The 26,523-nt window shown below is 43.3% G+C and overlaps 1 protein-coding gene across 4 annotated transcripts in view; it reads right to left on the bottom strand.

The window, feature by feature from the left end:
• Positions 1–7,968: 7,968 nt before the first annotated feature.
• LOC108712245 (protein shisa-like-1) overlaps positions 7,969–26,523 on the bottom strand; it is a 34,793-nt gene continuing 16,238 nt past the window's right edge. For 3 of the 4 annotated variants that reach the window (XM_041587852.1, XM_041587851.1, XM_041587853.1), the window contains 3 exons: positions 20,023–20,118; positions 17,714–17,927; positions 14,879–15,164 (listed from right to left, as the gene is read on the bottom strand). In XM_041587852.1, the coding sequence (XP_041443786.1) occupies positions 14,879–15,164; positions 17,714–17,927; positions 20,023–20,089 (567 nt within the window). In that variant the 5' untranslated portion in view covers positions 20,090–20,118. Of the gene's footprint in view, positions 8,654–14,878; positions 15,165–17,713; positions 17,928–20,022; positions 20,119–26,523 lie in introns of those variants that run through there. The other variant, XM_041587854.1, reaches the window with a different exon arrangement.

Below are 26,523 nucleotides of genomic sequence, written 5' to 3'. Positions count from 1 at the left end.
TCTCTCTTTATTTGCTGTACATTTAGCAGTTCCTATGAGCCGGTAGATAAGAATCTCCCAGAATCCTGGCAATTAGCGAAAGAGCGAGCAGTTTGTACAAATCCAGGAGAGATAAGCGGAAGCTCCCGGGAGGGACATTTTATTCCTTCTATGGATATAATGAAGTTTGGGTTCAGGGTGTCGAGTTCTGTATTTGCTCAGTTCTGTTCTGTGACTCATCCTTTGTTTGCTGGGGGGGTCCTGGTCTTCTTCATAATCACTTGCTCACAGTCTTAATATTCTACATCATTCCCATCAGTCCCTGTCCCAATGAGCTTACAATCTAAGGTCCCTATCACATTCACATCAGTCCCTTTCCCAGTGAGCTTACAATCTAAGGTCCCTATTACATTGCCACCAGTCCCTGCTCTAGTGAGTTTACAATCTAAGGTCCAAATCACATTTACATCAGTCCCTTCCCCAGTGAGCTTACAATCTAAGGTCCCTATTACATTCCCATCAGTCCCTGCCCCAGTGGGCTTACAATCTAAGGTCCCTATCGCATTCCCATCAGTCTCTGCCCCAGTGAGTTTTCAATCTAAGTTCCCTATCACATTCCCATCAGTTCCTGCCCCAGTGAGCTTACAATCTAAGGTCCCTATCACATTCCCATCAGTCTCTGCCCCAGTGAGCTTACAATTTAAGGTCCCTATCACATTCCCATCAGTCCCTGCCCCAGTGAGTTTACAATCTAAGGGCCCTATCACATTCCCATCAGTCTCTGCCCGAGTGAGCTTACAATCTAAGGTCCCTATTACTTTGTCACCAGTCCCTGCTCTAGTGAGCTTTCAATCTAAGGTCCCTATCACATTCACATCAGTCCCTTCCCCAGTGAGCTTACAATCTAAGGTCCCTATCACATTACCATCAGTCCCTGCCCCAATGAGCTTACAATCTAAGGTCCCTATCACATTCTCATCAGTCTCTGCCCCCGTGAGCTTACAATCTAAGGTCCCTATCACATTTCCATCAGCCTCTGCCCCAGTGAGCTTACAATTTAAGGCCCGAATCAAATTCCCATTAGTCTCTGCCCCAGTGAGCTTACAATCTAAGGGCCCTATCACATTTCCATCAGCCTCTGCCCCAGTGAGCTTACAATTTAAGGCCCGAATCAAATTCCCATTAGTCTCTGCCCCAGTGAGCTTACAATCTAAGGGCCCTATCACATTCCCATCAGTCCCTGCCCCAGTGAGGTTTACTTTGCCTTCATTCATTGGATTTATTTGGATTTTGTGATTGTATTTGACTTATCAGTGTAATTCCTGAACAAACAGAGAGTGGAAACGATACAAGTCCCTCAGGTTTGGGATTCAGCAGGAAACTGATGTCCGGGAGGGAAGGATCAAATCAGTGATACAAAGTAACTTCAGAGCCAATAGGAAGTTATTCTGTAAGTTGAATATTAATAAGTGAGTTTTGGGGGAAATAAAGTGATTGCAGACTAAGCCTATTTGTCGGAATGTTATTCCTTTCGGATAATGGAAGAGCTGATCGGATCCTTAATCCCCTGCAAACAAAACAAAGTACAATTTCCTACGTTTGATCCCCCATAATCCTACTCTCTGCCAATGAACTGGACTAATCTCCTGTATCAGAGCCTCGGCCCATAGTCCTTATTGCCAGAGAATTTGAGGGTCAGCAGGGTGTCGACTCTATATTGAAAGGGGGGTAACAGTCAGGCAGGGCCGAAACTAGAGGAAGGGGCCCAACATTGCCCCCCCTCTTCACTGTTTAATGTGCAGCCCCCCTACAATGAATTTTAATAATGAAATGCTTGTTCTGAGTGTAAATGTTATTATAGGGATTGTTGGTGTTTAAATGAACTGTTAGTAGGATGTAGAGAGGGATATTCTGAGACAATACGCAATTGGTTTTCTTTTTTTATTATTTGTGGTTTTTGAGTTATTTAGCTTTTTATTCAGCAGCTCTCCAGTTTGCAATTTCAGCCATCTGGTTGCTAGGGTCCAAATTCCCCTAGCAACCATGCATTGATCTGTTTAAGAGGCTGGAATATGAATAGGAGAGGGACTCGATAGAAAGAGGAGGAATAACAAGTAGCAATAAATCTGTAGCTTTGCAGAGCATGTGTTTTTTAGATGGGGTCAGTGACCCCCCATTTGAAAACTGGAAAGAGTCAGAAGAAGAAGGCAAATAATTTAAAAAAACTATAGTAAAATAAACTAAATCCCCTTAGTTTCCAGACCACTTTATTATCTATTTAAACTGCTGACACCAAGAATCCAGCCTTTACCCATCCAAAAAGATTTTGTGCACCCCCCCCCCCAGCTGTTGGAATAGTTTTAACTGGTGTTGCAGCTTAGGGAGCCCAGTCATGAGAGCAAATCTCTGGTTGCTATGGGTTACCACGCTGATGCAACTTTGCACGAAGGCTGCACTTAACTACCTGTTCAAGTACAATTAGGGGCTGATAATTCTTATTAACAACTTGTCATTCATTGGCCCTCAGTGGATTTGTCTGGCTCACTACCAAGTACCTGACACCCACTGCTTCCCCCCATTCTCGGCCTGTGTGACGTCACTGTGGTTTCCCTAGCAACCCTGGTACCCACTGTATGCCAAGCAACCACAACAAAAAAATCCCCTTCCCTATCAACAAGTGGCACAAAGCTCTCGACAGAATAATAGAGAAATGAGAGAATAATAGAGAAATGGGAGATTTGTCTGTTTTGGGTCATTCACTTCCCAATTAGCGAACAGGGAAAGAAATAATAGATTCTAAAATTGGCCAATAGGAGAGATGTAAAAAAAAAATAAATAAATAAATAAAATAAAATAAGGATATTATTGGTTTTGATGCCTTAAAATGGAGATAATCTTCTGGATTAAACGAGGAACGTTTCTTATTTCATATAAAAGTTACTGAAATCAGGATTATTGATTATAAACTGCAGTTCCGCTTCTCACCACTAGTAAATCAGATCCATACTCACGGCTACACTTTGCTGCATTAACGTGTTGGATCTACACTTGGTGCTGCCCTAGGCATGGCCTCCTGTGCAAGTGCTGGTCATGGGGGGCCCTGGGGGTCCTTACCCCACCCCTACAAGGGCCCAGCTTTGGATAATATATTAAATAAAAAGGTACCCAGTCCAGTATGACCTGTACCCAAACCCAACATAAATGCTCACATTTTAGCCCTTTCCCACAGGTTCCTGGTCAGCCCTTAAATCAGTAATGTGTCCCTGTCCTATCAATCTGGCATAATCTTGGACTACAACTCAGAGTATACAACTCCCAGTACATAACTCCCCGTATCCAACTCACAGTACATAACTCCCCGTATCCAACTGCCAGAACATAACTCCCCGTATCCAACTGCCAGTACATAACTCCCCGTATCCAACTGCCAGTACATAACTCCCCGTATCCAACTGCCAGTACATAACTCCCCGTATCCAACTCCCGGCAAGTGTTTAGGAAGTCGCCTATTCTGCATGTCCTTTGACTAATAGACCTGTACATAGTAGCATACATCTGCAGTGCATTGTGGGAACTGGAGTCTCGGCTGGAAGGTTTGAGACTTTGTGACTACTGCAATATTGTTGAAATGGTACATTTAGTCACAACCAGCAGTGCAGGGAATAGATTTCTGCTGCTTTCATAAGCAATACTTTGTAATCATTGAAAATGTTGTAAATGTTACATTTTGGCAAAAAAAGTCCACCGTATTACCAGCAAAGGATTAATAACCCCCCCCCCCAACATTTTGTAGGGCTCATCACGCAATTCTCGCGGTTAGAGTTTTGCCTTCCAAGAACGGTGTTATTTGAGATCCGTATAGAACTTGCACGAGGATCAGACCCAATAGGGAGATTCCACTTGTTTTTATGATTTCTACCATTTGACTCTGACTATAACAGACCAGACACTCCCAGCCCAACTGTCAGCCCCATCCGTCATTTCATATTTAGCTGAAGGGAAGGCAGACTGAAGCCTTTGATCAAGTCTCATATTGGCCTGACATTTCTCCCACAATTCCCCCTTCTTCGCCCTATAACGATATAAGTATCGGAGGTGCTGGACTTCGACTCGTAACACTGACAGCGAAGGTCGTTTATAGAGCAAAACGCCACTTCTTAATTAAAGGCAATTTGTTTAACTCTCTATATTTATTCCTTGCAGTTTATCTTCTCTCAGTTCCCTTTGTGCCACCGCCTCTGGCTCCTCGTTCTGGTCCAGATCACACGGAAAGATCATATATATATTTATGGGTAGGAGGTGCCATATTGATTCCCTTGGACAGTACAGTATGAGGGTATAGCTTATTGTGTGCCCAGAACATTCCTTCTCTGTATATTTGTATTTATACATATGGGAGGAGGAGGTGCCATATTGATTCCCTTAGACAGTACAGTATGAAGGTATAGCTTATTGTGTGCCCAGAACATTCCTTCTCTGTATATTTGTATTTATACATATGGGAGGAGGGAGGTGCCATATTGATTCCCTTAGACAGTACAGTATGAGGGTATAGCTTATTGTGTGCCCAGAACATTCCTTCTCTGTATATTTGTATTTATACATATGGGAGGAGGAGGTGCCATATTGATTCCCTTAGACAGTACAGTATGAGGGTATAGCTTATTGTGTGCCCAGAACATTCCTTCTCTGTATATTTGTATTTATACATATGGGAGGAGGAGGTGCCATATTGATTCCCTTAGACAGTACAGTATGAGGGTATAGCTTATCGTGTGCCCAGAACATTCCATTCTATATATTTGTATACATTGTATTGGGCACTAGTGAACACATATATTTCGTGAAACAGTTAAAGTGCAACATAGTGATCTGGCTTCACACGAGCCGAATCTTCGGCGCATTTGGCAGCAGCGCATGGCATGCGAGTACATTTCCAGCTTTCTTTAATAATCTGCAGGTTTTGTGCTTTACAGTTTCCTGTGATATATTTTCCCTGCGCACAGACTCTGAGATCTGATACCGTGCGTGTTTTTCACCCGAAATTGATATGAAAAGGCGAGTTGCCATCTGGAGACGTCTCTTCCTAATGAAAGCGCTGCCCTCGCCGCCAATTTATCTCGCTGGGAAATAAAATATTTTTCAAGATGTTTGTGATAAAATCATGTGCGTAAAAAAAAAAAAAAAAAAGTTTTCGTGGAATGACACATTCAATCTACTAACAAGGTGGAGATTGGTTTTGTGTTTCTGTTTAACCCTTCCCTGAGAAAAACAAAAAATAAGAGCATTCTGTCCCAGTGGCTGCACAGATCCTATCTGATCCCCATTGTAAGCAGCAGTCCTGTCCTGCTTTATGGCAGCTGAGATTCTAGCTATCTGTATAACAGAACATTCTGTCCCAGTGGCTGCACAGATCCTATCTGATCCCCATTGTAAGCAGCAGTCCTGTCCTGCTTTATGGCAGCTGAGATTCTAGCTATCTGTATAACAGAACATTCTGTCCCAGTGGCTGCACAGATCCTATCTGATCCCCATTGTAAGCAGCAGTCCTGTCCTGCTTTATGGCAGCTGAGATTCTAGCTATCTGTATAACAGAACATTCTGTCCCAGTGGCTGCACAGATCCTATCTGATCCCCATTGTAAGCAGCAGTCCTGTCCTGCTTTATGGCAGCTGAGATTCTAGCTATATTCCTCATACAGTTAAAGAGAAAGTTTGAGAAATCTGTGATGCAGACACATTTTTCTCCGTTTCTTTTACAACCCATCTAGCAGGGGAATATGGAGATTATAAAAAGCCAATGCAACTTGTAGTTTGATGGCTGGTGGGAAAGATATAGAGAATGAGAAAAAACTCCTTATAAAAGAGCAGTTATTGTAGTCACTACAAATAATGATATTTTTCAGTTGCTTTAAATTTCTTTTTAAGTTTTTCATTTGGGGAATCAAGTCATTTTCTTGGCACATTTGCAAAGGGAAAATGTTTTTTTAAACCGTCTTTCTATTTTTTATTTATTTTTTGATCTGGGAGACGTGTTTTGCGCGATATCCGCGAATTTGCATGAAGATATTTTTATTCTACAGAGGAAGAAGATCTGAAACAATTTCTCATTTGGCACCGTGATACGTTGTGTTTTTTATCCTGCAGTTGACTGTCAGCTGTGCGCTCGCTCCATCCAGACATAAAGGAATCGGCTATGGGGAACACATGTTTCTAATTAAACCCTTTATATCCATTTATTCTTTAGATCAGGTCAAATGCATTACATGTTCCCCAAAGCCCTGGGTCATGGGTTTGATTCCAGCCAGGACGCTATCTGCAATATGTCTGCTCCCTGTACTTGCATGAGTTTCATCCCACAGGTGGAAGGGTTACTGTCTGCTCTCTCTCATTTCCCTACAGAAATAGGGATTGGTAACACTAGATAGGTACCTAATATATAGAGACAAGAGGAAAGTGTTGGAAGGGTTACTGTCTGCTCTCTCTCATTTCCCTACAGAAATAGGGATTGGTAACACTAGATAGGTACCTAATATATAGAGACAAGAGGAAAGTGTTGGAAGGGTTACTGTCTGCTCTCTCTCATTTCCCTACAGAAATAGGGATTGGTAACACTAGATAGGTACCTAATATATAGAGACAAGAGGAAAGTGTTGGAAGGGTTACTGTCTGCTCTCTCTCATTTCCCTACAGAAATAGGGATTGGTAACACTAGATAGGTACCTAATATATAGAGACAAGAGGAAAGTGTTGGAAGGGTTACTGTCTGCTCTCTCTCATTTCCCTACAGAAATAGGGATTGGTAACACTAGATAGGTACCTAATATATAGAGACAAGAGGAAAGTGTTGGAAGGGTTACTGTCTGCTCTCATTTCCCTACAGAAATAGGGATTGGTAACACTAGATAGGTACCTAATATATAGAGACAAGAGGAAAGTGTTGGAAGGGTTACTGTCTGCTCTCTCTCATTTCCCTACAGAAATAGGGATTGGTAACACTAGATAGGTACCTAATATATAGAGACAAGAGGAAAGTGTTGGAAGGGTTACTGTCTGCTCTCTCTCATTTCCCTACAGAAATAGGGATTGGTAACACTAGATAGGTACCTAATATATAGAGACAAGAGGAAAGTGTTGGAAGGGTTACTGTCTGCTCTCTCTCATTTCCCTACAGAAATAGGGATTGGTAACACTAGATAGGTACCTAATATATAGAGACAAGAGGAAAGTGTTGGAAGGGTTACTGTCTGCTCTCTCTCATTTCCCTACAGAAATAGGGATTGGTAACACTAGATAGGTACCTAATATATAGAGACAAGAGGAAAGTGTTGGAAGGGTTACTGTCTGCCTCTCATTTCCCTACAGAAATAGGGATTGGTAACACTAGATAGGTACCTAATATATAGAGACAAGAGGAAAGTGTTGGAAGGGTTACTGTCTGCTCTCTCTCATTTCCCTACAGAAATAGGGATTGGTAACACTAGATAGGTACCTAATATATAGAGACAAGAGGAAAGTGTTGGAAGGGTTACTGTCTGCTCTCTCTCATTTCCCTACAGAAATAGGGATTGGTAACACTAGATAGGTACCTAATATATAGAGACAAGAGGAAAGTGTTGGAAGGGTTACTGTCTGCTCTCATTTCCCTACAGAAATAGGGATTGGTAACACTAGATAGGTACCTAATATATAGAGACAAGAGGAAAGTGTTGGAAGGGTTACTGTCTGCTCTCTCATTTCCCTACAGAAATAGGGATTGGTAGTACTAGATAGGTACCTAATATATAGAGACAAGAGGAAAGTGTTGGAAGGGTTACTGTCTGCTCTCTCTCATTTCCCTACAGAAATAGGGATTGGTAGCACTAGATAGGTACCTAATATATAGAGACAAGAGGAAAGTGTTGGAAGGGTTACTGTCTGCTCTCTCTCATTTCCATACAGAAATAGAGATTGGTAGCACAAGATCACAAATAGGAAAGGACTAAGAAAAGACAACAAATATAAAACTGTATTTTTCTATCGCACACAGAGAAACATTAACACCATTTGGATTTTCCTAAATCTTTTTCTGAAGAAGAACCATACGATAATATTTCCATAGAACAGGGCACTTGTGGTGGCTTTGATACAGTGTAGTGAAACAACTCATTGCACTTCAGGAGATAGGAGATCACGGGGGGAGGGGATACAGATTTGGTGGTGCATTAATAAATTATTGGGGGGGGGTCAAGAGGATTATTATTGACATCAGTCTTTGTGCAGAGGAGTCAAACGCTCGTTTATATCGGACTAGGTAGCTAACGAGGACACAATTACGAGTAGACAGTCACAGTTTGTGGTTCCGTTCTTTGCTGCCCGTGAGTTCGGTCTCAGCAGAGCAAAGCGGTAGGATGTCCTGCTCCTCCAAGTTGAATAAGAGGGGACAGTTCCTTTAAGTAAGAATCTTCTTATGCTACAGATAAATATTGCTTACAAACAGAGACGTAAAGCGGATCTCTCCAACTTTTCCGTTCCATCTCTCCAGTGACGAGCGGTTTGGAATGATTGAATTGTCTCCTCTAATCCTCCTTCCGCCTCTATCAGCCATCGCAATTCTCTTGTCTTGTTCTTTTTCCCCCATGAGACTTTTGCCATCGAGTTGGTAGTTGCCGCCCATCATTGGGCACTGTTATTATCTGAAAGATTGAAACAAATTATCAGTCTTGGACACTGGTTGAACTGACTGATATCTGAATGGTCCCCTATTTGATTGTCAGGGGGACACATGATTAGATGAACCTAATACTTCCCACCATTTGGCCAAATCAGACAAAATGAATGGATCTACCTTTGTAAGAACAACTTCTGGAGGAATAAGAAAGCAAGAACATAGAAAGTAGGAGACAATAGGACAAGATGACAACAAGAAAGTATAAAAATGAGACAGCAGTTCAAGATTAAGTTAGAAAAAATGTAAGCAGTAGCAGAAGATGGTGATAAAAGGGCAAGATGAAGACCTTAAGACAAAATGTAAGCAACCGAATAGATGGTTATGGAAGGGCAAAATGAAGACCGTAGGATAGATGATATCAGTTGACAGAAATACTAGACAATGGTGATAAAAAATGTCAAGATGGAGACAACCGGGTAAGATGAAAAAAAGTAGAAGATGGTGATGGAAAGTCAAGATAGAGTAGATAGATAAAGACAGTAAGACAAAAAAAGAGATAATAGGACAAGATGACAAAAGTAGGAGAACATGATGAAAGGGAGAAAATCCAGGTAACGGGACAACATGACAACAGTAGGAGAAGATGATAATAAAATAGCAAGATGGAGACCATAAGATGAAATGTCTCCAATATGAGAAGATGGTGATGGAAGGTCCAAATGAAGATAAGTTGACAAAAGTAGAAGATGGAAGGACAAGGTAGAGACCTTCAAACTGAAGCAGTACAAGATGACCGTTATAGAAGGTCAAGGGGCAGACAATAGAAAAGATGACAAAAGTAGTAAATGGTGATGGAAGGTCAAGGTAGAGACTAATCAAATTGAAGCAGAACAAGAAGACAGTGATAGAAGGTAAAAGTGGATTTTGATGACAAAAAGTAGGAGAAGGTGGTGATGGAAGGAGAAAATGGAGACCATAGGACAAAATAACAGTAGGAGAAGATGGTCATGGAGGGACAGGGTTGGGAATTCAGGCAATAGGAGACAATGTTGACAGAATGTGAAGATGGTGACAGACAAAATTTAAGGAGTAGAAGAAGGTAATGGTTGAAGATACAGTAAAGACAAAATCGTAGGCAAAAAGGAAACCAGAGCAAAGTGGCAGCAGAAACTCTTTATATGATTGGTGCCAAACATCTAGTTGATCAATAGCTCCCAACACCCAACAAATAAAAGATAAATACAACCTAAAGACCAGTTGTAATGTTTCTAAAATGACTTTCGCCTACAGGAGATTTTAGACTCCTATTCAGTCAGACATTCTCTGTGAAACGGAGCCGCCATGCTTAGCGATCCCAGCTTCAAGCTTTTTCTACTCAAACAAATTGTCTCTACTCAGCCATTCTGCAGGTCACCTCTGATTTTGTACTTGTATGCGTTATTTCTGCTACGAAATCCAGAATGCGCCTACTGAAAAGCCCTGAGGGAGCATCAGCGGCCGCTTGCTGGACTCATTACATACTCCGAGACCTGGGTCACAGCTACTTCATTTCCAAAGAGAACCTTCAAGCACCCTTGTAGTCACAATAGTAAGCCTTAAAGGGATACAACCATACATATATTTTTTTCCTGTTTATATATCTATAGTGTGTGCTTTCTCCAGTGCTCTGGTTGGCTACAGGTTGGTGTGGACTCTTCTGTTGCTCTTATTGGCTACAGGTCTAGACCCTAAAGTTGGTAATCAGCTTGGTTACCTTTGGTGAGAGCAATCTTGGGTACCAAAGGACAGCTGACCCCTTATGGTCTTTCTAAACCTTGGAAGAGCTAAGCATTTGGACCCATTAGGTATATTTGGGTCTTTTTCAGCCTTCTGTCCTCCTCTACTACGTCACCATGTTCAATTGTGGCCAATCACAAGCCCAAGGTCAAAGTCCTGCTCATAACTGTATTAAACCCAATACATCAAGTCCATCCGTATTCATGGTGGTAAATAGTTTCTAACTAGTTAAGTCTTTAAAATATTCAGCCAATCGGGAGCCAAGTTTATCTCCGCCTGCAAGGATGTGTTTTGGGGCGACAGCCTGCTCCATTATAAGTTTATTTGTTTGAATCTATTTCTACAGCCGTTGTTTACCCCCAATTTCAGACCTGGTTAATCTTTCCTAGCACCATGTTTTGGCACCAATATTAAGAGTGATTTGTGAAGCCGTGTGTTGGCAATTAAATCAATCAGACCGATCCCGCTCAGCCCCTCTGTGTTGCTTGAGTAATACATTCCAGTCCTTTTGTTAAAGCCAATGTTAGGGCTGAGGGTTTGTTTATACACACGGCAGGATTTATTTGTTTAGTGTAACTAGTAACAGGCGTCGGATTCGCTCCAAGATTCCAATTGTAGTTGATGTTGAGATACGGCCATTAACCTCCTTATTTGTTACCCCTGCTTTCCCTACCTGTTACCCATCGCAGTTCCTGATGGACAAAAACATTAAAAGGTTTTTACAAAAACATTTGTCCAAATGAGCATTCTGTTGTGAACTACAACTCCCATCATGTTCCCACCTGCCTCATAGGCCCTTCAGCTCTTGACGCATTTAGAAAATGTCAGTGTGTGACTCTCCCATCTTGAGGACTCGCTCCCGCTAAGAACATTTTATTCTGTTCCCTGCAGAAAATATTTATTTATATAATATAACTTCCAGAAATAGGCACGAGCGTCACTTGTGTTCACACTTCTGGGTGCAGAAAGCTGGAATCCAGCAGATTTTAGGAGAAATAATTTAATGTTGTTAGAGAGTCTCTGGTCATTAGTTCATTTAACTTCTGACCAAACGTTCTTTGGCCGATCTTTTTGACTGTATTATAATTAAACGAAGTCATGTGACAGTGGCGTGGGGGGGTGTATCCCCCAGACTCTTGAAAGAGTTGGCCCGGGGGGGGAGTGATAATTACAGGCTAATTAGAGAAGGGAATAATTGCAGGTCAAAGCTCTGCAGGGAATGCGGAATCTGGGCAAGTTCGCAAACCGACGAGAGTTTCCCAGGGAGGCAGCACAACTCCCAGAGAACAGGAGAAATATCTGGGAAATATATTTAGTATACTGTATGTTTAAAGTAAAATAAACCAAAGGTCTATTTTAAGACAAGTGCCTGGGGGGCCCTCCATCTCCATCTTACCCAACTTTATCCATCTACTGTCACCATGTTGTCCAACTTTTTCTCTGTTATTCTGCTGACTCCATCTTGCCATAATACCTCTATCTTGTCCAACCATTTCCATATTGTCTTACTGTTTATATCTTGCTCTAGTTTACCTTAATGTATCAATCTTTCTCTGTCTACTGTCTCAATATTACCTTGCTGACTTCATCTTGCCCCATCTTCTTCTATTGTCTTATCTCAATATCTCCATCTTGCCCTACTGTCTCCATCTTGCCCTACTGTCTCCATCTTGCCCTACTGTCTCCATCTTGCCCTACCGTCTCCATCTTGCCCTACCGTCTCCATCTTGCCCTAACGTCTCCATCTTGCCCTACCGTCTCCATCTTGCCCTACCGTCTCCATCTTGCCCTACCGTCTCCATCTTGTCCTACCGTCTCCATCTTGTCCTACCGTCTCCGTCTCCATCTTGCCCTACTGTCTCCATCTTGTCCTACTGTCTCCATCTTGCCCTACTGTCTTCATTCCTCCCTACTGTCTCCATCTTGTCCTACTGTCTCCATCTTGTCCTACTGTCTCCATCTTGTCCTACCCTCTCCATCTTGCCCTACCGTCTCCATCTTGTCCTACCGTCTCCATCTTGTCCTACCGTCTCCGTCTCCATCTTGCCCTACTGTCTCCATCTTGTCCTACTGTCTCCATCTTGCCCTACTGTCTTCATTCCTCCCTACTGTCTCCATCTTGTCCTACTGTCTCCATCTTGTCCTACTGTCTCCATCTTGTCCTACTGTCTCCATCTTGTCCTACTGTCTCCATCTTGTCCTACCCTCTCCATCTTGCCCTACTGTCTTCATTCCTCCCTACTTTCTCCATCTTACCCTATGTTTCCATCTTGTCCTACTGTCTCCCTCTTGTCCTACCGTCTCCCTCTTGTCCTACCGTCTCCCTCTTGTCCTACCGTCTCCCTCTTGTCCTACCGTCTCCCTCTTATCCTACCGTCTCCCTCTTGTCCTACCGTCTCCCTCTTGTCCTACCGTCTCCCTCTTGTCCTACCGTCTCCATCTTGTCCTACCGTCTCCATCTTGTTCTACCGTCTCCCTATTTTCCTACTGTCTCCATCTTGCCCTACCGTTTCCATCTTGTCCTACAGTCTCCGCGTTATCATCTTCTCATCTGTCTTAGTCAAGAAATATATTTTACCTTGGTGAAACAATAGTGAGGAATTCTTACATGTAATAGTTTCAGAGAAGTGGCTCATACTTGGTGTTTTACTTATTCCAAATACCTTAATCTACATTTATTGCAAAACAAATTCAGTGTAACGAATGTGTTTGTGTCATTCTGTGGGGATTGGGCTCCGGTGCTTATGTCTAAATGAGACGGATGTGGCTAATAATGATAATAATCACATGTTTAGGTAAAAGGCAGTAATTGGCTCCATTAACACAGCAAATCCATTTCCCAATTACTTTTTCCAAATAATTATTACAGTTTGTTGGTCTCCCCCGACACATTATTTTGTTCAGTTACAAATTGTTCCCCATTAGCCCAGAACAAACACAAGATCTGTGGCTCCGACCGGCTCCTCCAACACAATGAGCGAGTCTGACTCCCCCCGTCTTTATAACTGAATAAAATATTCCGCCCTCATTAAATATTCTTTTCATGTTGTTGGAATAGAATCGGGCGAGAACTTCTGGGAACAGACAAAGTGATGTCAAGTTATATTTTATATTTCACCCAAAAAAAGTGTCATTTCCCTAATGAATGTAAACAATGCGCTCGGTGCAAATAACTTGGTTATATTATATATATTTCTGCTCCCAGCACAGGCCTATTGTGTGTCTCCCTCTGCCTTGTACTCAGCCCCAGGCCCCACTTCCCATTTGTTTATATTTAAAGCTCAATTGGGAGTATTGTAACCTTTATAATGTATAACATATATGGCAGCTCAGTCACTGCCTGGGCACATGTAGGGCCCCTAAAAACTTGGATTTTGGTCAGTCATGTGACCATTGGCCCTTAGAGCCTTATGGGAGTAAATAGAAAAAAAGGTGACCAACCTGGACCAGACCAGACCAAGCTGAGCCTTAGAACATTGACTGGACCAGACCAAGCTTCAGCCAAGCTGAGCCTTGGACCATTGACTGGATCAGAGGAACCTTCAGCCAATCAGAGTCACAGAGAACATTGACTGGACTAGTCCATCCTTCAGCCAATCAGAGCCTGAGAACATTGACTGGACCAGAGGAACCTTCAGCCAAACAGAGGCTTAGAACATTGACTGAACTAGACCAACCTTCATCCAATTAGAGCCTTAGACTGGATCAGAGGAACCTTCAGCCAATCAGAGTTTTAGAACACTGCCTGGGCCAGACCAACCTTCATCCAATCAGAGTCTTATAACATTGACTGGACCAGACCAACCTTCAGCCAATCAGAGCCTTAGAACATTGAATGGACTAGACCGTCCTTCAGCCAATCAGAGCCTTACAACATTGACTGGACCAGACAAAGCTTCAGCCAATCAGAGCCTTAGAATATTTAATGGACTAGACCGTCCTTCAGCCAATCAGAGCCTTAGAACATTGACTGGACCAGACCAAGCTTCAGCCAATCAGAGCCTTAGAACATTGACTGGACCAGACCAACCTTCAGCCAATCAGAGCCTTAGAACATTGGCTGGACCAGACCAACCTTCAGCCAATCAGAGCCTTAGAACATCGACTGGACCAGACCAAGCTTCAGCCAAGCTGAGCCTTAGAACATTGACTGGATCAGAGGAACCTTCATACAATCAGAACCAAATCATGAAAACTCGCAGTATAGAAGAACTCGCCTCTAGGGAGAGTCTTTCAATAGGTTGTCCTGTGCAGCTATTTCCGAGCCCCACTAGTCCTGATGTGTCGTATAATTATAATGTGCCAGGCGTTGGCATTGTGCCCCTCTCTCAGGGGAAGGAGAGCACAAAGCAGAGAGGTACAGAAATTTAAAGGAACAGGATACACTGTTATCTGCAGCACAAGATTGCCATTGCTTCTCTGTATATTGGTATCTATAGGTGGGAGCTGCCATACTGTATAAGGGCAAAAGTACTTACCAGGCAGTGGAAGTCTGAAAAGACATCAGTGTCGGACTAACTGCAACTCCCTTTAACGTATGAACAGCGTGTGACGTCTGGCCCTGAGTCTGAGACTGGCACGGCTCCTGCGCAGCCTTGTTATATTGGCCCTGCCGCATCCACTTGCCCTGTATCCCCCAGCGAGCCAAGTACAACTTGCAAATGTCATAGTTCAACGCCGAGTAATAGAGGAAGTCCAGCACCAACAGAACCACCACGAAGAACCCGTAGATCCAGACCCCCACCAGCGCACTGTAATTGCTGTAAAGAGACAACACAGTAAGTACTGAACCCCCAAACACACTCCATCATACAGCTTGGGGGAGACGTGGGGTACCAACACCCAACTAACACATGCAAAGATATGGGGCCCAGTCTGAAGGTCAGTTAGGGGGAGATTTGGGGTGAGTGTTTATTTGTACCCTGGGTACCCCTGGAACTATAGCAGGGTGACACCCCAATGTTTCTATATATCTGTAACCTTGTTATGAGCTAAGGGAACCCAGCCTGAAGGCCAGTTAGGGGGAGATTTGGGGTGAGTGTTTATTTGTACCCTGGGTACCCCTGGAACTATAGCAGTGTGACACCCCAATGTTTCTATATATCTGTAACCTTGTTATGAGCTAAGGGGGCCCAGTCTGAAGGTCAGTTAGGGGGAGATTTGGGGTGAGTGCTTATTTGTACCCTGGGTACCCCTGGAACTATAGCAGGGTGACTGTTACCCCAATGTTTCTATATATCTGTAACCTTGTTATGAGCTAAGGGGGCCCAGTCTGAAGGTCAGTTAGGGGGAGATTTGGGGTGAGTGTTTATTTGTACCCTGGGTACCCCTGGAACTATAGCAGGGTGACACCCCAATGTTTCTATATATCTGTAACCTTGTTATGAGCTAAGGGGGCCCAGTCTGAAGGCCAGTTAGGGGGAGATTTGGGGTGAGTGTTTATTTGTACCCTGGGTACCCCTGGAACTATAGCAGGGTGACACCCCAATGTTTCTATATATCTGTAACCTTGTTATGAGCTAAGGGGACCCAGTCTGAAGGTCAGTTAGGGGGAGATTTCGGGTGTTTATTATATTATAATCCCATAACCTGACTGTCCGTACAGTAAAGAACCCCTTCCTATGCTGATGGTGAGATCTCCTTTCCTCCCCACCAATGAATCACTCATTCCCCCTCTCTTGGTTGGGAATCCCATAACCTTAAAGACATATTGTATTGTAGAACAGATGGGACATAGTTTCAGTATATATTAGGATAATAGTGATTTGAGGGGCTCTGCGTTTGCCCCAGGGAAAGCAGCAATTATAAATTATGGTTTGCCACAAACATGTATTTTCGGGGAACAGAATTCCACAGAATTTATTAATCAGCCTCCCCAATGACTCTCCATCTGCCTCTTGTAAATAACAGCTGTTTCCTATGGTGTTTGGGGAAGAACCGTCATCTGGAGCCATTGCAGTTAATGGGGCCCAAAAGTCTATTTATCATTGAGCTGCATAGCAACAGCACATAGCAACAGCCAAACACCAGCTCTCTATTATAGGGAATATATTCTGTGTATAAAAATGTTGGCACTACGGGCGGCAGATGAAGTCTTATTGGATGCCCATAATACCCTTGTACATATATAGCTCTTTGCAGGAGCTGCCATACTGCACATATAGCTGTTGTTTTGTAATGAATAAGGTGCATGTTCCCTTGAACAAACCCCAAAACACAGGGGCCCTAGAATGGTTAAACCAAGAGATTCCCAAGTCATCCCAGCTGCTATTTTGGCTCTCCGCTGTTGCCTTGGCAACGAACAAATGGACAGATCATGGATTTATTTATAATAATGTTATTAATTGGATCCTCGAATTGAAATGGAAATGAGATTTGAGGCTTGCGCTTCGCCTTTTTATATTCCTATTTATCTGCATGTGAAGCAACGGTTACCCCTGTGCCCCCCACGGGCAGATAAAAGAATTGTTTATGGTCGCCCAGAGCAATGAGGGAAATGGACTCAACTGTCCATTGGGAAAGAGAACAGCCCAGGAGCAGGAAGTACAGAGATTGGATTCACTGACCCAGGGGGAGGTTCCTGTCTGACCATGGGAAAGAGAACAGCCCAGGAGCAGGAAGTACAGAGAATCAGACCTCTGTACCTGGGTGAGTACTGGGGGAGATTGGATTCACTTGCGAAGGGGGAGGTTCCTGTCTGACCATGGGAAAGAGAACAGCCCAGGAGCAGGAAGTACAGAGAATCAGAGCTCTGTACCTGGGTAAGTACTGGGGGAGATTGGATTCACTTGCGAAGGGGGAGGTTCCTGTCTGACCATGGGAAAGAGAACAGCCCAGGAGCAGGAAGTAGAGAGAATCAGAGCTCTTTACCTGGGTTAGTACTGGGGGAGATTGGATTCACTTACCCAGGGGGAGGTTCCTGTCTGATCATGGGAAAGAGAACAGCCCAGGAGCAGGAAGTACAGAGAATCAGAGCTCTGTACCTGGGTAAGTACTGGGGGAGATTCACTTACCCAGGGGGAGGTTCCTGTCTGACCATGGGAAAGAGAACAGCCCAGGAGCAGGAAGTACAGAGAATCAGAGCTCTGTACCTGGGTAAGTACTGGGGGAGATTCACTTACCCAGGGGGAGGTTCCTGTCTGACCATGGGAAAGAGAACAGCCCAGGAGCAGGAAGTACAGAGAATCAGAGCTCTGTACCTGGGTAAGTACTGGGGGAGATTGGATTCACTTAATTCTGGGCTGCTCTCTTCTCCATGGTCAGAGAATCCGATGTCTATACCTGGTTACACCTGATGAATTGGACTTACTTGTGCACATAGCCGTCTGAGTTCAGCGTCAGGTTCATCTGCATCACGTTCTGGAACTCGGTCTCGTTGCAGCAGTATTTAAAGACGGTGTTGTTATGGTGACAGCAGAAGATGTAGGATTTATTGTCGGAAAGGCGAGGGCACTGGAATCCAAAGTGGTATCGTCCCTTGTGGTCCGCGTAGGGTTCACACACCCGAAACTGCCCTGAGGAAGCTGCAAGGGAAAGACAAGGCGGGTGTCAAGGTGCAGTTCTACATCAGCCGTTCCCTAGAACCAATCACAGCCCAGGTCACGCCCAGCTGGAACCTCATTAGGGTTAGAGGAATCTGCATCGATATGGTTTTAATTAATTAATTAATCAGTTTCCTAACAAGGAGAACCTCAGGGTGCCCTTCAGCCACACCCCCCGGCAGGAGAGGCAGGAACATTGGGATTGGGCTCCACCCACAGTAGATTTATAGAGTAGCGCCATCATCATCATCATCTGTTGGATGTGGTCACATAAAGTTATCCGAGTGCCCCGTCCTCTCATTTGGTGAAATTGCTGCCGGAGCCAGAAGAGTGTAACGAGAAGCACATGCACGAGAATCCTTAATGGGGTCACAGTGGGGTGTCAGACTGACTGTATCACTCACTGATAGGCTCTGTCTCACGCGAGAGAATACCAGGGATTAGAGATGTCTCGCAATCAATTACACTCTATGTGATGTCTCTTAATTCATAAACACATAGAGTGCAACTACACTTCTCCACATACTGTGCTTAGTACAGGGAATCTGCCATAGTTTTATGGGATCTCTCTGTACAGACTATGAGCAAACTTAGGGACTGTTCCTGCTGAATTGTGCTTAGTACAGGGGAATACCTATGTACCATAGTTTTATGGGATCTCTCTGTACAGACTATGAGCAAACTTAGGGACTGTTCCTGCTGAATTGTGCTTAGTACAGGGAATACCTATGCTGCCATAGTTTTATGGGATCTCTCTGTACAGACTATGAGCAAACTTAGGGGCTGTTCCTGCTGAATTGTGCTTAGTACAGGGAATACCTATGTACCATAGTTTTATGGGATCTCTCTGTACAGACTATGAGCAAACTTAGGGACTGTTCCTGCTGAATTGTGCTTAGTACAGGGGAATACCTATGTACCATAGTTTTATGGGATCTCTCTGTACAGACTATGAGCAAACTTAGGGGCTGTTCCTGCTGAATTGTGCTTAGTACAGGGAATACCTATGTGCCATAGTTTTATGGGATCTCTCTGTACAGACTATGAGCAAACTTAGGGGCTGTTCCTGCTGAATTGTGCTTAGTACAGGGAATACCTATGTACCATAGTTTTATGGGATCTCTCTGTACAGACTATGAGCAAACTTAGGGACTGTTCCTGCTGAATTGTGCTTAGTACAGGGGAATACCTATGTACCATAGTTTTATGGGATCTCTCTGTACAGACTATGAGCAAACTTAGGGACTGTTCCTGCTGAATTGTGCTTAGTACAGGGAATACCTATGCTGCCATAGTTTTATGGGATCTCTCTGTACAGACTATGAGCAAACTTAGGGGACTGTTCCTGCTGAATTGTGCTTAGTACAGGGAATACCTATGCTGCCATAGTTTTATGGGATCTCTCTGTACAGACTATGAGCAAACTTAGGGGACTGTTCCTGCTGAATTGTGCTTAGTACAGGGAATACCTATGTGCCATAGTTTTATGGGATCTCTCTGTACAGACTATGAGCAAACTTAGGGGCTGTTCCTGCTGAATTGTGCTTAGTACAGGGAATACCTATGTACCATAGTTTTATGGGATCTCTCTGTACAGACTATGAGCAAACTTAGGGGCTGTTCCTGCTGAATTGTGCTTAGTACAGGGAATACCTATGCTGCCATAGTTTTATGGGATCTCTCTGTACAGACTATGAGCAAACTTAGGGACTGTTCCTGCTGAATTGTGCTTAGTACAGAGGAATAGCTATGCTGAAATAGGTAAGATTCTAGTTATCTGTATAAAACAGAATTTGAAACAATGTAGCAGAAGTCAAATCCCTTCCAGATTTAATTCTTGCTTCTTGCTACATTGTTTCAGGAGTCACAACCAGATAATAGAAAAGAATAAACAAAATATTTTTTCTCTCAGTTACACAAAATCTGGTTTAAATGAACACTTCTAACTCTGACCGCAATGGCATTTTAAAGTGATTACACGTTGCTCTCCTGTAGTTAATTTAATGTAAATCTGTGTCTGTGTCTGAGACGTCTGCGCCGCATGAGGAGTCGCTCTGCCCAAAGCAAGAAATTTTACCTTTTGAAGAGATCACCAAAAGCAGAAAGATCAGCACATTGAGGGAGTTGTAAGCCCAGCCTGTCATCCTTTAGCTTCTGTCCATTAGAGAGTTATCTGCAAAAAAACCCATAGAATATCATATATGCACATAATGTAAGTGTATAATATATAGGCACAGCCCCCCATCTTTCCTCTGTCACCCCCATATCATATATGCACATAATGTAAGTGTATAATATATAGGCATAGCCCCCCATCTTTCCCCTGTCACCCCCATATCATATATGCACATAATGTAAGTGTATAATATATAGGCACAGCCCCCCATCTTTCCCCTGTCACCCCCATATCATATATGCACATAATGTAAGTGTATAATATATAGACACAGCCCCCCATCTTTCCTCTGTCACCCCCATATCATATATGCACATAATGTAAGTGTATAATATATAGGCACAGCCCCCCATCTTTCCTCTGTCACCCCTATATCATATATGCACATAATGTAAGTGTATAATATATAGGCAAAGCCCCCCACCTTTCCCCTGTCACCCCCATATCATATATGCACATAATGTAAGTGTATAATATATAGGCACAGCCCCCCATCTTTCCCCTGTCACCCCCATATCATATATGCACATAATGTAAGTGTATAATATATAGGCACAGCTCCCCATCTTTCCCCTGTCACCCCCATATCATATATGCACATAATGTAAGTGTATAATATATAGGCACAGCTCCCCATCTTTCCCCTGTCACCCCCATATCATATATGCACATAATGTAAGTGTATAATATATAGGCACAGCTCCCCATCTTTCCCCTGTCACCCCCATATCATATATGCACATAATGTAAGTGTATAATATATAGGCACAGATATTCATATTATTATTACATGGGGTGGAACTGGTGTATTGAGTGTAGCAGACAGAAAGATCAGGTGAAGGTTAAGGTGTTTTTGTCTTTATTAGCCCCCGGCCCTCACCATCATGTTTCACACAACAAATAAGCGGTTGATTTAATAATGTGAGTGTCGGTGGAACAATGGACGTCAGTGAGAAGTTTACGAGGATTAAATAAGAACATAAAGAAAAGCTGAATTTTATTACTGTCACATTGGCAGGTTCATTGCTGTGATAAACTATTGTTTCAGTAAAATCATTTAATTTGTCTGTTTGTCTGTCAATCAGGGAACAGCCACTATGAACTTCATTCCCTTTGTCTCTCCATGGATGTGTCCCGGGCATCATGTGAGTTCAGAGATGACAAGTTCATGATGCACAGAGCTGACTTTAGGGGTGCAAACAGGGGTGCTGGGCTGTGCGCTGGCAGCAAATGAGTTATAGATAAACAGAATGTTGTAAATGGGCCCAAGATTAAATGATAGAGCAGGATGGAGACAGTAGATGAAGTAGTAGACGGAGACAGTAGAGCAAGATGGAGACAGGTGGGCAAGATGGAGACAGTAGAGCAGGATGGATAAAGTTGGCCAAAATGGAGACAGTAGGACAAGATGGAGACAGTAGGACAAGATGGAGACCGTAGGGCAAGATGGAGACCGTAGGGCAAGATGGAGACTGTAGGGCACGATGGAGACTGTAGGGCATGATGGAGACAGTAGGACAAGTTGGAGACAGTAGGGAAAGATGGAGACTGTAGGGAAAGATGGAGACAGTAAGGAAAGATGGAGAGAGTAGGGCAAGATGGAGACAGTAGGACATGATGGAGACTGTAGGGCAACATGGAGACTTTAGGGCAAGATGGAGACAGTAAGGAAAGATGGAGAGAGTAGGGCAAGATGGAGACTACTACAATGTGGAGACAGTAGAGCAGGATAGATAAAGTTGGCCAAGATGGAGACAGTACAGCATGATATATAAAGTTGGGCAAAATGTTGGCAGTGGGACAGGACTGATACATTAGGTTAAGGTGGAGACAGTAGGGCAAGATGGTGACTGCAAGACAAGATGGACCTTGTAGTATACGATGGAGACGAGAACAAGATGGGGCAATAGTACAAGGATAGTAGGGCAAGATGGAGACAGTAGGACAATTCGAGACTATAAAGCAAGATGGAGAGTGTAGGGCAAGATGGAGACTGTAGGGCAAGATGGAGAGTGTAGGGCAAGATGGAGACAGTAGGACAATTCGAGACTATAAAGCAAGATGGAGAGTGTAGGGCAAGATGCTACAACAGAGGAAGATGCAGACCATAGAGCCATATAAAGTGGCAACAGGAGGATGAATTTGAATATAATGTGTAGTAGAGTGCCAACCTGGAGTAATTACTAAGCAACTATATTTGCTGGGGGTCCCTATCAAGTTTGCAACCTACAGTGAATTGTACTTTTCTCGTCCTTTGATTAGATATCTGATGGCGTAAAATGTTTAATGTTGGCTTGGCCCATGGTCACTGAGGGTTAACACCGAGCAGGAAGCATCAGTAGCCCGAGCCTCTCATTGCCACTCAGTTTCCTTTCAGAAAAGCCATTATGTGGTTCTGATATCTGCAGATTATGTTTCCAACTCGAGCAATTTTCCGTATCAGATGAGAGAGCAGTCAGTCACCATCTCATCGGTCCTTGAAAGCCCTGGGGTGCTCAACACCATCTCAAGATAGACATCACATCTTTACACTGATCTCCTGAAGCAAGTAGAACCTGCAGCTTATATCCATGTAGTGCCACACTAGAAGCTGCCCGGCCGTAAGCAAAAGCAAAGTGAAAAGCATTGGCATCCCTATCTTGTTCTACTGTCTTCATCTTAGCCGATTTTCTCTGCCTTTCCTACTGCCTAAAGCTTGTCACAATGTTTCCATCTTGCCCTACTGCCTTCACTTTGTTCTACTGCCTATCTCAGTCTTGTCCTATTGCCTCCATTTCTGTATTATCCTACTGTCTCCATCTTGTTCCATTGCCTCCATGCCCTACTATCTCCATATTGTCCTATCCCTTCTGTCTGTAATAACCTACTGTCTCCATCTTGTTTCATTACCTCCATGCCCTACTGTCTCCATCTTGTCCTATTGCCTCCATGTCTTACTGTCTGTCTTATCCTACTGTCTCCATCTTGCCCTACTGTCTCCATCTTGTTCCATTGCCTCCATGTCCTACTGTCTCCATATTGTCCTACTGTCTCCAGCTTGCCCTACTGTCTCCATCTTGTTCCATTGCCTCCATGTCCTACTGTCTTCATCTTGTCCTATTGCCTCCATGTCTTACTGTCTGTCTTATCCTACTGTCTCCATCTTGCCCTACTGTCTCCATCTTGTTCCATTGCCTCCATGTCCTACTGTCTTCATCTTGTCCTATTGCCTCCATGTCTTACTGTCTGTCTTATCCTACTCTCTCCATCTTGTCCTACTGTCTCCATGTCCTACTGTCTCCATATTGTCCTACTGTCTCCATGTCCTACTGTCTCCATCGTGTCCTACTATCTAAACCATGTCCTACTGTCTCCATCTTGTTCTGCTGACTCCATCTTTTCTTAATGTTTCGATCTTGCCCTAATTTATCTGCTTTGTCCTAGTGCCTCCGTGTCCTATTACTACTACTGACTACACCTTGTCCTAAAGTTTCCATCTTGCCCTAATTAACCTAATTGTACTGTATCCATCCTTTGCTACTGTCTACTTTCTCCATCTAGCCCTCTAGACTTCTTGCCCTACTGTCTGTATCTTGCTCTTTAATCTTCATGTCCTATTGTTACCTTGTCCTCCTTTCTTTCCTTTTCCTACTGTCTCCATCTTCCCCTAATGTCTCCATCTTGCTTTATTGTCTCCATCTTGCCTTATTGTCTCCGTCCTGCCCTACTGTCTCCATCCTGTTCTACTGTCTTCATCTTGTCCTACTGTCTCCATCTTACCTTACTGTCTCCATCTTGTCCTACTGTCTCCATCTTGCCCTACTGTCTCCATCTTGCCCTACTGTCTCCATCTTGCCCTACTGTCTCCATCTTGTCCTACTGTCTCCATCTTGCCCTACTGTCTCCATCTTGTCCTACTGTCTCCATCTTGCCCTACTGTCTCCATCTTGCCCTACTGTCTCCATCTTCTTCTACTTTCTCCATCTTGCCCTACTGTCTCCATCTTCTTCTACTCTCTCCATCTTACCCTACTGTCTTCATTGTGTTCACCTTGTCCTACCACTTACCATACTGTTATCAGCTTTAGCTGTGTCCAAGAAGTTTAAGTCCGTCTCTACTACATCTACTGCATCTACTTCTAGTCAAGGTTCATTCAAATATAAAATTAGAGCAAGCTGCAAAACCCAGATAGATTGATGCTGTATTTACTGGCCCTTTAAGACTGAACCCTTTCCCTACCTGACTAAGCTCCATTCCCACCCACTCTGTTCTGCTGAGAGCTCTCATATCAGGTTGCACGTTGTTTCCACCATGTTCCTCAGCCAGGAGTCTGTTTCTAATGAAAACCTTAAACAAATAAACCCAAGTGTTACGCCGCGTGGGATTCTGAATTCTGTCGATTTTGGAAATCCGGGCCTTAAGTGAATATAACCTTCATTACATCCCTATAAAATGCCAGTTGGCAGAATTTGGAATATGTCAACATTTTTGATGCCAAAGAAATCCAAGTAAAAACCATCTCTTCTGTGTAATTGTCACGGTTGGTTTCATCTACCCGATCTCTCATGGTTCCTCCACTCTAAGGGTTAGTTCACATGAGATTCGGGGAGATTTTGTCGCCTGGAGACTAATCGCTTCTTCTGGGCGACAATCTCCCCGAACTGCCCATCCGCTATAATGAAAAGTCGCCTGCGCTTTCCGAAGTTGGAAGCTCAGCTTAAGGTGCTTACATTTTAAGTGCCCTTGAGAAAACAAGGCAAAGCCAACAGTATTTTTGGGTCCAAAAACTTTATGGCACAGCTGGGTCACCTCTACAGCCTGGGTTTATGGATACTTGCATATACTTGACATACCAAATCAATGACGGTGCTATCAGCTCTGACGCATCACCCACCAAATTAGAAATATTGGAGTGAATTATTTGGGATGTCCCTCCCATCCCCCTCCTTACGCATTCTCCACCACTCACAGATATAAAAACCTGGGATTCTGGGAGACCGTCACCTTCATTATCCTTTGGAATTGGATCCTGTCTGCCATGTGGGTAATTGAAGATGATTGTAGGTAATTGTACCTGATACTAAATTGGGTTTAATTATACCATTCAGTCTCATTAATGATAAGAGAAAGAGACTTCATTAAAGGATAAGTAAACCTTTAAAACAAGTGAATGTAAAATCGATGAGAGTGTTATTCTAAGCATTTTTGTCATTTACATTCATTATTTCTTTTCTTTTTATTCCAAGATATTAAGGGATACATGTGCTGTTAATATGAATGAATTTTGTTCCAACAGCGCCACCTGCTGGTCAGTTTCTGACCAGTCTGACCAGCAAGTAGTCAAGGAAGTTGTCAGGAGAAAGAAAGAGGCTGATGTTCTTCTGCTTAGGAATAAAATTAGAAACCTTTCTCACATCTTTCCTAAGCAGAAGAACATCAGCCTCTTTCTTTCTCCTGACAACTTCCTTGACTACTTGCTGGTCAGACTGGTCAGAAACTCACCAGCAGGTGGCGCTGTCACTAGTGATCAGTGAATCTGTGCTGTTTCGCTTCCCCGAAGAATTCGGGAAACCACAAAAAACATTACGAACTGCATTGACGTCAATAGGCGGCAACATTTTTTTTTACGTGCAACAATTTTTTCTCGCCCACTTTTTTGTCCCAATGCATTAAAGTCAGTGGTTGTTTTTTCTTATGGCGACTTTTTTGTCTCGGCCACTTTTTTGTCCCAATGTATTAAATGTATATATTTACAGTGCTACACAATACGTTGGCGCTATATAAATACATGTTAATAATTTTCAAAAGAAAGTCAACCTCTAATTCATACAATCGCTCAACCTGTTACTGGTGGTCCAGGTGCAAATGCCCATTGGCTTTAATGAATTTGGACAAAAAAGTCGCCATAAGAAAAAACACCCACTGACTTTAATACATTGGTCAGCGGTGATTTTAAGAATATCTTTATTTCCCCAACACTCCTCCTAACGCGTTTCGTGTGGCAACCCACGTAATCATAGGCATGCCACACGAAACGCGTTAGGAGGAGTGTTGGGGAAATAAAGATATTCTTAAAATCACCGCTGACCAATGTATTAAAGTCAGTGGGTGTTTTTTCTTATGGCGACTTTTTTGTCTCAAATTCATTAAAGTCAATGGGCATTTTTCTCTTATGGTGACTTTTTTTTTTCTCTTGGTGACAATCTTGTCTTGGCGACTTTTTTGTGCCTGGCGAAAAAATTCACTCATCACTATCTATCACATCTTAAAGCCACCCCAACTTTGATCACAGAACTGTTCCACCTCCCTAGGTCCGGTCCCTCTTTATGAACCCAAAGAGCGCTTCTGGAATTTCCCATCATGCCCTGCGGTTACTGCTCATCCATCTAACGCCCCATTTGTTTCATGTGACCCACTTCTTGC

This window comes from Xenopus laevis, chromosome 3S (genome assembly GCF_017654675.1).
Source record: "Xenopus laevis strain J_2021 chromosome 3S, Xenopus_laevis_v10.1, whole genome shotgun sequence".
NCBI lineage: Eukaryota > Metazoa > Chordata > Amphibia > Anura > Pipidae > Xenopus > Xenopus laevis.
This window is presented reverse-complemented; position numbering and strand designations above follow the sequence as displayed.